The 12,372-nt window shown below is 54.4% G+C and overlaps 1 protein-coding gene across 12 annotated transcripts in view; it reads left to right on the forward strand.

The window, feature by feature from the left end:
- Positions 1-925: 925 nt before the first annotated feature.
- FGFR1 (fibroblast growth factor receptor 1) overlaps positions 926-12,372 on the forward strand; it is a 49,484-nt gene continuing 38,037 nt past the window's right edge. For 10 of the 12 annotated variants that reach the window (XM_082608369.1, XM_082608370.1, XM_082608371.1 and 7 more), the window contains exons 1-2: positions 1,083-1,216; positions 8,989-9,167. In XM_082608369.1, the coding sequence (XP_082464495.1) occupies positions 9,077-9,167 (91 nt within the window). In that variant the 5' untranslated portion in view covers positions 1,083-1,216; positions 8,989-9,076. Of the gene's footprint in view, positions 1,217-8,988; positions 9,168-12,372 lie in introns of all 12 variants that reach the window. The other 2 variants (XM_082608373.1, XM_082608374.1) reach the window with 1 other exon arrangement.

The following is a 12,372-nucleotide window of genomic DNA, read 5'->3' on the forward strand; positions in this document are numbered from 1 at the left end:
GCCCTAGAATTGACAAAACCCAGCTCCCTGGACCACAAAACCTAGGCTATGTGCCTGGGGAAAGTGAAAGGTCTGAGGAGGGAGCAGACCTTCTCATGAATAAAAGCAGGTTGGATTTACTGAGTAACTATGTGCCAGGCTCTCATTTAATCCTCAACTCTCTGCGGAAAGTACTCTTATCCCCCTTTTACAGATGAGAAAACTGAGATGTAGAGCGAGAACATCGTTTCCCCAAGGCACACAGTCCGACTCCAAAGCCCGTGCTACCATGTGCAACCTCGGGGCTACAGCGTCTCCCCACCTCATTCCCACAGCTGCTCATTCGGCCACCGCCTGAAATTTGGGCGCGCTCCTGGCGGTGCTCAGATGGAGGGGCACGCGCGCCAAAGGAGGCCAGACCGCAGGAAAGGAGCAGCGGAGCGCGGGGCAGCTCAGCCCGCTCCCCCTTCTCGGGGGCCGCGGCTCGGAAACTACAAGGCCCAGCAGGCAGCTGCAGGGGGAGGAGGAGGAGGTGGGACCAGCGCGGGGTGGGAGTGAGAGAGCGAGTCCTCGCGCCCCGCCGGCGCACAGCGCTCGGAGCGCTCCTGCGGGTACTGGTGCGGCGGCTTCCGCGGCGGCGGCGGCGAGCGGGAGCCCGAACTCTGGTCCAGCCGCAGCGCGCGGAGGAGCCCGGGCTGTGCCCGGAGCTGGGCGGCGACGTCCGGACAGGACCGAGACTCTGCTTAGCGCATTGCGGCGACCTCGCCTTCCCCGGCCACCAGTGCGCGCCGCAGCTGGAAGAGCGGCGGAGCCCGAGGACTTTTCTCCGGTCCGAGGGGCGCCCCGTGGGGCGCAGGGGACCAGTGCGGCAGTCGGGCACGCCGCGGTGCCGGGGACCCCGCAGGGCTATGGAGCCCGGGCTGCCAGAAGCTTGAGGGCCGCCGCCCGGTGCTGGAGAGGGGGGCTACGGGGTCTGGAGATCCCGGGCGGCGGACCGGAGCCCTCCCCCCGCCCCGCCTCCGGGGCACCAGCTTCGGCTCCATTGTTCCCGCCCGGGCCGGAGGCGCCGAGCTCCGAGCGCCACTGGGAGTCGAGCGCCGGCAGTGGGGCTTTCGCGGCCCCGCCAGGACCCGAGCGGAGCCCGGGGGCGGCGGGCCGGAGCCGGGGACGCGGGCGCCCGCCCGCCCGCACAAGCCACGGCGGACCCTCCAGAGGCGGAACCGCAGCGCCGAGTGAGGTAAGAGCCGCGGCGCCTCCGGATCTGGGGCGGGCTCCGCGTCCCGAGCGGCCCCCGGCGCTGGACCCTCCCGGCTGCGCGCTCTCCCCGGCCGCAACCCAGTCGAGTCCGGCGCCTCCCTCCACTCGTTACCCGCCCCCCTCCACCCCCGGCTCCCTCCCCAGCGCTCGGCGCCCCCCTTTTGTCTCCCCTCCCTTCTCTCCACTCGCGTCGCCTCCTGCGCCCCCTCCCCGAGCCGGTCCCACCGATCCGCCCGCCGCCCAACTTTTCCGCCAACTCGCGCTGGGGAGGTGGCGAGGCGGCGGCGGCTCGGCGGTGAGTCCGGGCAGGGACAGGGCCGGGGCCGAGGCGGCGGCGGCCCTCGGTTTCCTGGGACTGGGGAGGCGGGCGGGAGTGGGCAGCGAGGTGGGGTGTGTGTGTGTGTGTGTGTGTGTGTGTGTGTGTGCGCGCGCGCTGCATTCCACTCCATCTCCTTTTAGTCCACCCGTGGGGACTCACCCCAATCCAGCAGGTAGCTTTGGGTGGCACGCTAAAAATCCGGGGTCTTTCTAAGTCCTTTTCCACCTCCGGGAAGGTCTGGGGTCGCGGTTGCGGGTGGGTGGGCGGCTGGGGGCCTGAAGGGGGAAGGAAGTGGAGGGGTAGGTTAGCTTCTCTCTTCGAATAGGTTTTAAGGGGGTGTCGTCACCAAATGGCTGAATCTGCTTTAGCGGAGAGCGAGAAAGGAATTCCTCTTTCCAGAGGCGCTTATCTTCGACTTAGTCCATCTCTGAAAGGATCGGAAGTTTGGGGAAGGGGAGGGCGCCCAGCGGGTGATGTTAAGCCCCATTATGGGGTCGGGGGGGAGGGGAATGTTCAGTTCCAATCTGGTTCGAGGAGGTGGGGGAAGGGATGAGGGTTTTGTCCCGTGCGGTTCACTCGGCTGCGATGCAGGTTGCTTCTCGGGCCCAGAACCCTCTGCCCCCGCTCCGCTTTCCCGTTATGTTTGGGGTTAGTAGAAGAGGGGCTAGAACGCTCATTTGCAGAGGAATTTGTTGACTTTGTAGTCGGAGTTCATTTAACTCATAGCCTGTGAAGGCAGCCAGACGCCTTTGGGCGGGGGTGGGGGTGGGGGGCGATGGGGAGCGGTGAAGCCTGCTTCTCCTTTCTGGGCCCAGAAGCTTTAGCCCTTTTCAAAGTTTCTGCGGTGTCTTTCTCCCCCACCACTCCCCCCGCCCCCATTTTCCAGATGTAGCCGCCGCATCTGGTTCCGTTTCACCCCACACGGGTACACCGCAGTCACAAGAACATCCCTCTTCCTCCCTCCCCCCTCCCCCAGATTAAAACTGGGATTCTTCAACTTGGCCTTACCACCTCGCTCTTTAAGATTTCTTAAGACTTGGGGGTGAGGCGTTGGGACTTGAGGAGAAGAGAAGTTACCCTGGATGCCAAGTTATTTAGGATCTGATATGGAGGTGGTGCTTTCTGGCTCGTGCGGAAAAGAAGCATCGTAGGAGAGGGGGCCAAGTTTTTCGGGGGTGGCCCATCTCATCTGCTAGAGGTGGTCAGAGGTGGTCTGACCCAGAACTGGCCCTGACGGAAGTTTCTGGAACCAAAGCATTGCATTCTCCTCCCTTCAGTTACAGCTGGAGCAGCGGCAGCGTCTGGCCCTGTCCGGAGCCCGCCGCCGGGTCTCGGGCCGCCCGGCGGTGGCGTCACTTGTCCCTTTTCCACCCTCCCTGGAGCGAACCCGGGGCGCAGCGGCCCGGGCGTGGGAGGGAGGCCCCGGGCTGTCGCTCCCTGGGTGTTTTTAAGGAGTTCTTGGGGCGGCAGCTCCCGGAGACTGAAGTGGGGCGTTTTACCGAGTCAGTACCGGCTGCAGGTTTGAAAGGGATTGGATTGTGGAGGGTTTTTCTGGTTCTAACCTCTGAGGTAGGAAAGCACTTTCTGGCTCCAAAGTTGCAGGAGGGTGGGGAGAGTTGTTCTCTCACCCTCTCCTTTCCAGCCTCTTTCAAATTGAAAACACTTCTCTGGTTTCCTCCTTTGGGCAGTAGTTTGGAGGCTGTAATGAAATCGCACTTTCTCTAGACATGGTAATTAAGGTGACTGTTTCCTCTGCAGATGTGCCCTGCCCTTTGCACCTCCGGCCCAGAGCTTTTTTTGGAATACCATCTAAATTGTAGAACCTTAGCCTTGAGACTGTTGAGCAGAAAGTGGCCATTTTCCCGTTGGCCCGGGCTCCTGGTTTCCTCTCTGAGGCTTGTTTAAGAGCTAAGTAGCAGGGCCCCGTGGGACGTGCCTCTGTCTGGCTGATTACCCCCAAGCCTGGGTCATAGCCCTTCCCTCGAGAGAGTGATGGAGCAAGAACCCTTGCAGAGGACCCAGCTACCTTACGGACCACGTCCCGATAACCTACCTCCCTAATGACTTGTTTACATATTTCCCCCCAGTTGGTTGGGGGAAGCTCCAGGGCTGCTGCAGACCCCCGGAGGAGTGCAGGGTGTCTGGGGACAGGGAGGCTGCTGGGGACTTGGCTCCAGCTGGGTTGGTTGTGTACTGCATCGGTGACGAGCTCCTTGAAACGTCTGTTGCACTTACTCTTAGTCATAGCTGAGTGTCAGCTTTTTAATGAGGGCCATCCGGGTGGAGAGTCACTTGGATAGTGTGCTCTCACTGTCTGCTTTCACCAAGCCCGTAGAAATGCGCATTTTGGAGGCATTTCACAAATGGGATTTGGGCCAGAGTGGGCACCTCTTCCTTTGGCTCTAGAGTAGACAGTCTTGGGTGCTTCTTTTCCTTGGCTCCTGGCCATGGAGGATGTGAGAAAGTTCCGTTAGGCACCCTTAGAAGAGCAAGTGAAGCAGAAGCACGGGAAGACGTTGAGGAGTATGGTGGAGGCTGTGACCCCACCCCCACCTTGAGGAAGAGGATCAGAGCATCTCCAGGCATCCCGAAGCCTGGCCCAGCTTTGTTCCTGGTGGACTCCGGAGGCTAGGAGAACTGAGCTGAGCATCGAGTAGGTAGACTCCAGCCATGGAAACCAAGAAAAGTCCATGAGATTTTGCTTTGTTTGCTTTTGGGTGTCGACCTGGAACAAGACTCCTAAAACAGGAGATTTGCTCCTGTGAGCTTGGGCTTTTAGCAGCCTCTGAATGCCTCCTTCGGGCCTCCATTTTTTTAATCTGTCTCATCAAAATGGCTGTTCGTGAGCTTCCCTGGTGGCGCAGTGGTTGAGAATCCGCCTGCCGATTCAGGGGACGCGGGTTCGTGCCCCGGTCCGGGAAGATCCCACATGCCGCGGAGCGGCTGGGCCCGTGAGCCATGGCCGCTGAGCCTGCGCGTCCGGAGCCTGTGCTCCGCAGCGGGAGAGGCCACAACAGTGAGAGGCCCGCGAACCGCAAAAAAAAAAAATAAAAGGCTGTTAGTTAAGAGCTTCCTAGGAAAGTTTGAGCCTGTTGCTGCTGAAGGAAAAGAAGGTAGAGAGAAGGGATCCAAACGTCTTGCTCTGAAAGGGCCTCACATCCCTTGAGAGGAGCTTCGTTTCCTCTTGGGAAATACGTCTTGCATATTTCATCCCGAGAGCTTTGTGAAAGTTCTGAGTGAACCCGGGACTGGTGGGAGTCCAGATGCAGAACTTCAGAGAAGGTTCTGGGGTTTCCTGAGAGGATTAAAAACCAGACGTGGACTAGGAGAGTTGCTTTTCTCCCTAAGGTTGCATCTCCCTTAGATATTCTCTCCTCATCACCATTCCACTTGCAATTAAAAAAGCCACGTTTGGGCTCCAAGTAAATAGCCCTCACCTGGGTGAACACCTCCAAGTACGTGATGGTCCACAAGCCCATCCTGTCTTCAGTAGCAAGGCTGCCTAGATTACCGTAGAGCAGTTAGGGTTTCTCTTATTACTACTCACTTTTTACATACCTCACTCCCAAGGACATTTGGGCACTCTTTTTGACAGAGACTAAAAACTTTTAAATTAGCATTTCTCTTGGAGCCGGTACAATTTCTCAAGCTGAGCTGCCTGTGTTTTTTCAGATGTTTATTAAGAACTTGTCCTGCCACTCTCACCAATGAGTAGGGCTGCTCATTGTTGCTCACTTTGGGGGAAAGCCACCATTTCTGTTAAGAAGTCTTACTCCCGTCTAAAGGGATTCAAGTTTTGGCGTCACTTCCTCAAGTCTGAGGAATCAAGATGTTTAGAAAATGTCCGGGTTGGTATGCTTTGAAATCGAGTTTGGCTGGCTAACAAGGAGTGCTGGACGATTTCTTCTGGCATTGTCAACCCCTTCTCTGCAAGCGTGGCTCTGTCAGTTTCGTTTCCATCGGCCTCTCTTTGTTTCATTCATTTACTCATCCAGTTCCCAAATGTACCAGCATCTGCTGTGTAGGTGTTAGGTGCTAAGGTCATTGACAAAGGTTAATTTTGGGTATAGACCCTGCTGTTAAGGAGTTGAGACCCTATGGTGTTTTTGGAAATTCAGAGGATCCTCCCAAGGCCCAAGATAGACTTGGAGAAGTGGACGTGGCTGTTTGAGGTGGGACTGGGCGAATGGGAGAGCCCGCTGAAGACAGAGGAAGGGCAAAGAAGAAACGCTTGGCAGGGCACGGAGGTTGCCCAGAGCTGTCCTGTCCCCTACAATGAAACACAGGCCACGTGGAATCTCAGATTTTTCCAGTAGCCACGTTGGAAATTAAGAAAAAGGGAACAGGTGAAATTCATTTTCCTTAATTCGTTTGTTTCCGTTTTTATAACGTATTTGATTTAGCCCAATATATGTGGAATATTATCTTTTGAACATGTAATCAGTTTAAGAAAATCAATGAAAGGCTCCACATTCCTGTATGTATTTTTCATTTCTAGCACATCCTGCCTCGCACTGGCCACATTTCAAGTGTTCCATAGCCACGAGGGGCCACCTAATGGGACAGCTAGATCTAGAGTGTGGGGTTTGTAAAGATGGATGGTGAGAAATGCCTTTGTAAAGGCAGGAAGTTCACGTCCTCCGCTTGCCAATTACCAAAGTCTCCTGAGATTGCTATCAAGAAGTGACTCAAAGCACAATGTTTATATATAATTCCTTACATTTGATTAGGGCTTTAGAGAGGAGAGAGCAGATACTTTCACCCATGCCCCCCATTTGAAGCTCGTAACCTCCTGTGGTGTAGGCAAGGCAACTATTTTAGCTCCCTCTGATGACAAGTGGGATAAGTGACATGACGTGTGTCCCCCAACTCTCCTCATTCCCCAGTGAGGACCTCTGCACCCAGAGCAGGAGCTGGGCTGCCAGTCCCAGGAGACGTGACTGATGGGGAGAGGCTGAGGGGGCGGCTGCTGTGTGCACCTGCAGGGTTACAGGTCACATCTGTCAGGCAGTGGAGGACGGAGACCTTCCTAAGAGACTTAAAGAATTCATTAATTAGTAGAATGGGAAGAAGGTGAGGTGAAGGGGGAGGTGGCAGTCCCTAGGGTCCCAGATAGTCTGGAGACTACTTCGTGTCACTGTGTTTTCCACAATAGGTTGTGTGCCCGCTTACCCCTTCTCATTCCAGGAGTGGGTGCCTGGGCGCCGGGGGGCTGGGTTTTCTGAACATCCTTTGTTTTACAGATGTGGGACTCAAGGCCCAGTGGGGGAGGAGAGGAAGAGACTTTTGCAGGGAAGCTGCCAGATTATTTTGAAGTGCATTGATCGCAGAGCTGAAAGAGGGCAGTCAGCAGCCAGATCACACCTGTGAGGAGGTAGACAGGCTTTTCAGGGGACAGAGCGGCCGAGGGGTCGTGGGAGCTGCCTGCCTGCTACCTTTGAAAACAAGCTTCATCATCTCGCGATGATACCACCCTTTCCTGTTGGATACTAAAAATTCATTCATGACTCTGGCCATTACTATGGGATTTACTTAGGTCCTTAGTCAGGTGTACCTTTCTCAGTGACTGGCCTGCATCCATTTGCTGTATCTTTGGGATGTAATGAGATGTGGAATGTGGTTTTGGGATGTCCTCTGGCAAGCATCACTTCTATCCCCGGCCGGGAATCATGCCCCATCCCGTGTCCTAGACGGCATATCCATGAGCTGCTTCCAGGGGTCTTTCTCTAGAGCAAAGGAATTGAGAATCAAAGGCTCTCCCATTGCCAGAGTCACCTCAGATCTGTCCTTATTTACATGGCTTCTGTGTGACACAGGGATGCCCTCTGGAGAGAATGAACTTGCGTCCGGTAGAGCCAGGTTCGATCACTCCCTTATTGCTTCCTCCCACCCTGGTCTCTGGCATCCGAAAACCCAGGTGATGTAGACCCGGTGCCCTTGCCATCTCACTGCACATCTTTGGGCAAAGCACTTAACCTCTTTGCGTCTCAGTTTCCCCGTTGCTTAAAGGGCAGTAATACTTCCCACCCCTCCCCTTAAGTTCACAGTGGGGAAGAAATGAAGTTTTATAGTTTAAAATCTTACCTAGTCCATGCTTGGCACGTAGTGAGTATTCAGTAAATACTTGTTCGAGTCTGCCTTGTCTAGTCCCTTTCCTAAATTTAGAAAAATAGAAGTGTTTACTTCTCCTTTTATTTGAAATCATTAAAAAATGTCAGAAAAGCCTTGGGAGGGAGCTAGCGGCGGCAGTGCATGCGTCTTCCCGCTGGCAGGCGCTTGTGAACGAGGCCAAGAATCTGGGGGGTTTTCTGCCAGCCGCGCCTGACTCACTCACAAGGGGCCCTGTCTGGCTCAGGGGGAGGCCCGGCTGAAGCACCACATTAGGGCATGTTCCGGGGAAGTGGATTCTCTGAATAACTTGGATGGTTCCCTGGAGTATTTAGGGCAAAAGCCACCTGGAAGACAGAGAGGGTCACCCCCTCGTAGCCCACACGGTGCCCAGAAAGTCTTATCGCTTGGTAAATGTTTAGCGGGAAAGACCATTATCCTGAAGACCTCGGAGGGTTGTTTTAAATTTTACCCGTTCGGACCTGAGAAGGATACAGGACCGCAGTCTGTGCCTTTCCCCGGGGCTGGCACGAGCCATCTTTGAGTCAGGCCTTACAAGAACCCTTATTCTTCAGCACGACCTTTCCCCACTTCTGGATCCATTTCTGTTGGACGTCTGCCGTCACCTCTCAGCCTCGGGGAGAACTGGATCCAGCTCACGGCTCCCTCCTCGGAGGCCCTTTTTAAGTAGCTGGTGAGAGTTGTGTTCTCTCCGTGAGGGAAGCTGGTAGAACCAGAGGTCCCTGTGATGCATCCAGTTTTAGAGGCAAAAAGAAAGAACCTTGGAGATGGCGTATTTCAGCTTCCTCATCACGTAGGTCCAGAGAGGGTCAGCATCTCACCTGGCTCCCATTTCCCAGTTCTGGGCTTCTTCCATAATTCCTCAACTCTCTTTATCCCTCACTGAAGGGTGGGTGTGCCCTAGAGGGAGTGAAGTCTTAAACTGGGAGAGGTCACATCCGCACACCCAGGTCACCTATGGGAGACGTTCCTGAGGCCGTTCGCTTTCCCAGCACAAATGATCTTGGGGCTCATGCCTCGGGGAACTTTCTGATGATTTTCCCAACATGGGAAACAGTCCACACTCAATAAATAGTCGTAGGACCGAATTGAACCACTCCTTGGTCTGATTAAGGTGCATAACCTTGAATTCACTGTTGGGACAGGACCACAGTTCCTTTCTTTGTGTCTGAAGGAGTAAGTTATTGCTTCAGGCACCCTTCTGGGCAGGGTGGCCATGTGACATGCCTTCCCTCTTTTTCTCCTTGCCCCTCCTCCCCCACGCAGACCCTCCTAACCTTGGGGTTTTTTTTTTCTCTCCCCAGAGTCAGCTTGCACAGGAGGATCAAGCCCACAGCAGAGTCTCCATGGAGGTGTGGAGCCTTGTCACCAACCTCTAACTGCAGAACTGGGATGTGGAGCTGGAAGTGTCTCCTGTTCTGGGCTGTGCTGGTCACAGCCGCGCTCTGCACTGCCAGGCCAGCGCCAACCTTGCCGGAACAAGGTAAGGCGCGGGCTGAGGGGCGGCCTGGGCTCCCGGCCCTCAGCAACAAGGTGGGCTGGGAGAGACGTGATGTGGTCAACTGCGAAGGCTCCATCCCAGGTGGAGCACAGGGCTCCTGGACTGTAGGAGAGGCTCCCAAGGTACCTGGGTTGGTGGGGGCCTGGCTGCAGACACAGCCAACTTCATCAGAGGTTGGGTCATGAAGGCTGGTGACATCCATCTGCCAGAGGTGACGTGCTCAGGGGGGAAGTTTATGCTTTTCTCCTTCTGAAAAGAGAGCTTCTGATTGGGACCCAAGAGCTAGCTCCCTAACCTAGATGATGTGTATAAAACGGGCTTGGGCGGTGCAGTGGGGTGCAAGTGACCTGTGAATTTGGGCTTAGAACTTGGATCGGGCTCCAGGGGATGTGGAGGGTTGTGGGAGCTTCATAAAGACCTCCGGCTTCTAGAAAATTGTTGCAAAGACATATCTTCTATGAGGGTCGGCCATCATGGCCACGTGCCTGCCATTTTGTCTTTCTTGACCATCTCTCACAGGCCCTGTTTGGAGGCCTGGTAAGAGGTTTGCTTTGGATATACTGCTGGAGGGATTTCAAAGAGATTGAGAACCAGGGAACATTACGGGGCGTAGGCGCTGGTAGAGCCCTGTAGTTTATTGGGAATTCGGAGGGATTATTAGTAACGGGAAAGACTTGCACCCACTGCTGTTGGGATTTTTCCGGACTTGTGAAAATACTTCATGGCAATTACAGGTACAGCGCACCTGACAGCTTTCGAAGGTCTTTGAGAACTAATATTTGGGCATTTCTGCTGCCAAAGGGTAGTGTGGCTTGTGACCCAGTGGCTGATGACAGCAGCAGAGGAGGTTGGCAGGTGGCGGGTAAAGGGCTCAGGTGTGCACACAACATGGTGGCTGCGTTTAAAGGGCCACCAGTCTCGCTGCCAGGACCTGTGTGAGTGACGAATGAGAAATGAGGATATTTGTCCTCTTGTAGGGTGATGGAGAAGGAGGGGGGATGGGTTGCGGGGGGTGCTTTCTAGAAGACGCACTGGCTGGGGCAGGCAGATTCGTGTTATATTCAGAGACAGAACTGAAGGCAAGGCCTGACCTGGAACACGCTGGAGACCCCGAGTGGGAGGGACCGTCTCTGCCCACAGGGAATTCACCATCAGGTAAAGGGTGACAAGCACAGAGGCAGCTAAACTCAAGGTGGACCGTGTTTAAACCATGCAGTGGAGTTATAACACAATGCAGTGGGCATGCTGGGGGAGAGGGACAGCCAACGTCATCTGAGATGGTCCACAGGGCTGGGCAGGGGATTGGGAGGGAAATGAAGGGTGTTCCAGGTGGAGCAGCATGAGTGAGGGTGCTGGGGCAGGATGTATAAGGTGTACAGAGAACAGCTTACCTGGTGTGTAGGTAGTCGGGGGACGTAATGCCTGGAAAAATTGGATTGAGTTAGCATATGGAAAGCTGTAATGCCCTGCTGAGGAAACTGTACCTAAATGGGTAGATACCGGGAGTCTTGAAAAGTTTTGAGCAGGAGAGTGACACAATCCAGCTTTCAGATTTTCAGGCAGCTGAGTTTGGATGGATGGGAGGAAGAAGTCAGACGGACCTAGGTTTAAATTGTGCTCCACAGGACTTCCCTTAACAGTGGTTAAGAATCCGCCTGCCAGTGCAGGGGACACGGGTTTGAGCCCTGGTCTGGGAAGATCCCACATGCCACGGAGCAACTAAGCCCGTGTGCCACAGCTACTGAGATTGCGCTCCAGAGCCCGTGAGCCACAACTACTGAGCCCCCGTGCCACAACTACTGAAGCCCGCGCACCTAGAGTCTGTGCTCCGAAACAAGAGAAGCCACCGCAGTGAGAAGCCCACGCACTGCAACGAAGAGTAGCCCCCGCTCGCTGCAACTAGAGAAAGCCCGCGCGCAGCAACGAAGACCCAATGCAGCCATAAGTGAATGAATGAATGAATGAATAAATAAAATTTATTTTTAAAAAATTCTATGAACAAAAAAATCGTGCTCCACCACTTAATAGCTGCATTACTTGGTTTGACCAGTTACTCAAACACACGAAGTCTTAGTTTGCTTATCTTTAAAATGGAGCAGTAATACAGGATTAAGTGAGATAATCCAGATAAAGCACTGACAGGCAAAGTGTTAAGAGTTATTACCGTTGCTACCACTGTTGCCAGAAAGACGAGTTGCTTAAACGGTTGTTCTGAGTGTCTAGCTAGAGAAAGGCAGTGAACTACAGTGGAGGATTGTAAAGGAAGGAAAAATAGCAGAGACACTATAGAAATAGAATCTCTGGGTTTAGGATTTCCCTGGTGGCGCAATGGTTAAGAATCCGCCTGCCAATGCAGGGGACACGGGTTCGAGCCCTGGTCGATCCCACATGCCCTGAAGCAACTAAGCCCGTGCGCCACAACTACTGAGCCCACGCACCACAACTACTGAGCCTGCACCCTAGAGCCCGCGAGCCACAGCTACTGAGCCCATGTGCCACGACTACTGAAGCCTGTGCGCTAGAGCCCATGCTCCGCGACAAGAGAAGCCACCGCAATAAAAGCCCGTGCACCGCAATGAAGAGTAGCCCCCGCTCGCCACAGCAAGAGAAAGCCCGTGTGCAGCAACGAAGACCCTGTGCAGCCAAAAAAATAAATTAAATTAAAAAAAAAAAACCTACTGGTTTAAGTAGGTTGGGTGTCAACTCCGGGTGACTAGAGACACAGACAAGATGCGAGTAAAGGGAGTGAGTCAGATTGGGAGGTCTGTGAGGAGTAGATAGAGATTTGGGTCAGCCACAGCATAGGTGGCAATGAGGAGGGGTGGATAAGCTTTGGGAATATGCATTTATGGTGGACCCTAAAGTATTTTTTTTAACCTTCTCTAACAAACCCAGGGATGGAGGGTGGAGAAAGTGAATAGTACGCATCTTGGACCTGGGTACTTGTAAGCAGGAAGGGAGTATCCAAGGGTTGAAGCATAAGGAATAGGGGTTGAGGGGGTGATGGTGGTCCTGAAGCTTCTGGCTGTGCATCCAGACTGGGAAAGGAAGCCGGGGCAGTGATGGAGGGTGGAGTCAAGGGGCTGAAAGTCTTGAAAATGACAAAGTCCCAGTCTGCAAACAAGAGGGAGGGGGTAGGAGAGGTGAAGAGGGCTATTAGGAGGTGATGTGGCAGTGAAGAGTGAAG

The sequence above is a fragment of the Mesoplodon mirus genome, assembly GCF_964341445.2.
Source record: "Mesoplodon mirus genome assembly, chromosome: 20".
Lineage (NCBI taxonomy): Eukaryota > Metazoa > Chordata > Mammalia > Artiodactyla > Ziphiidae > Mesoplodon > Mesoplodon mirus.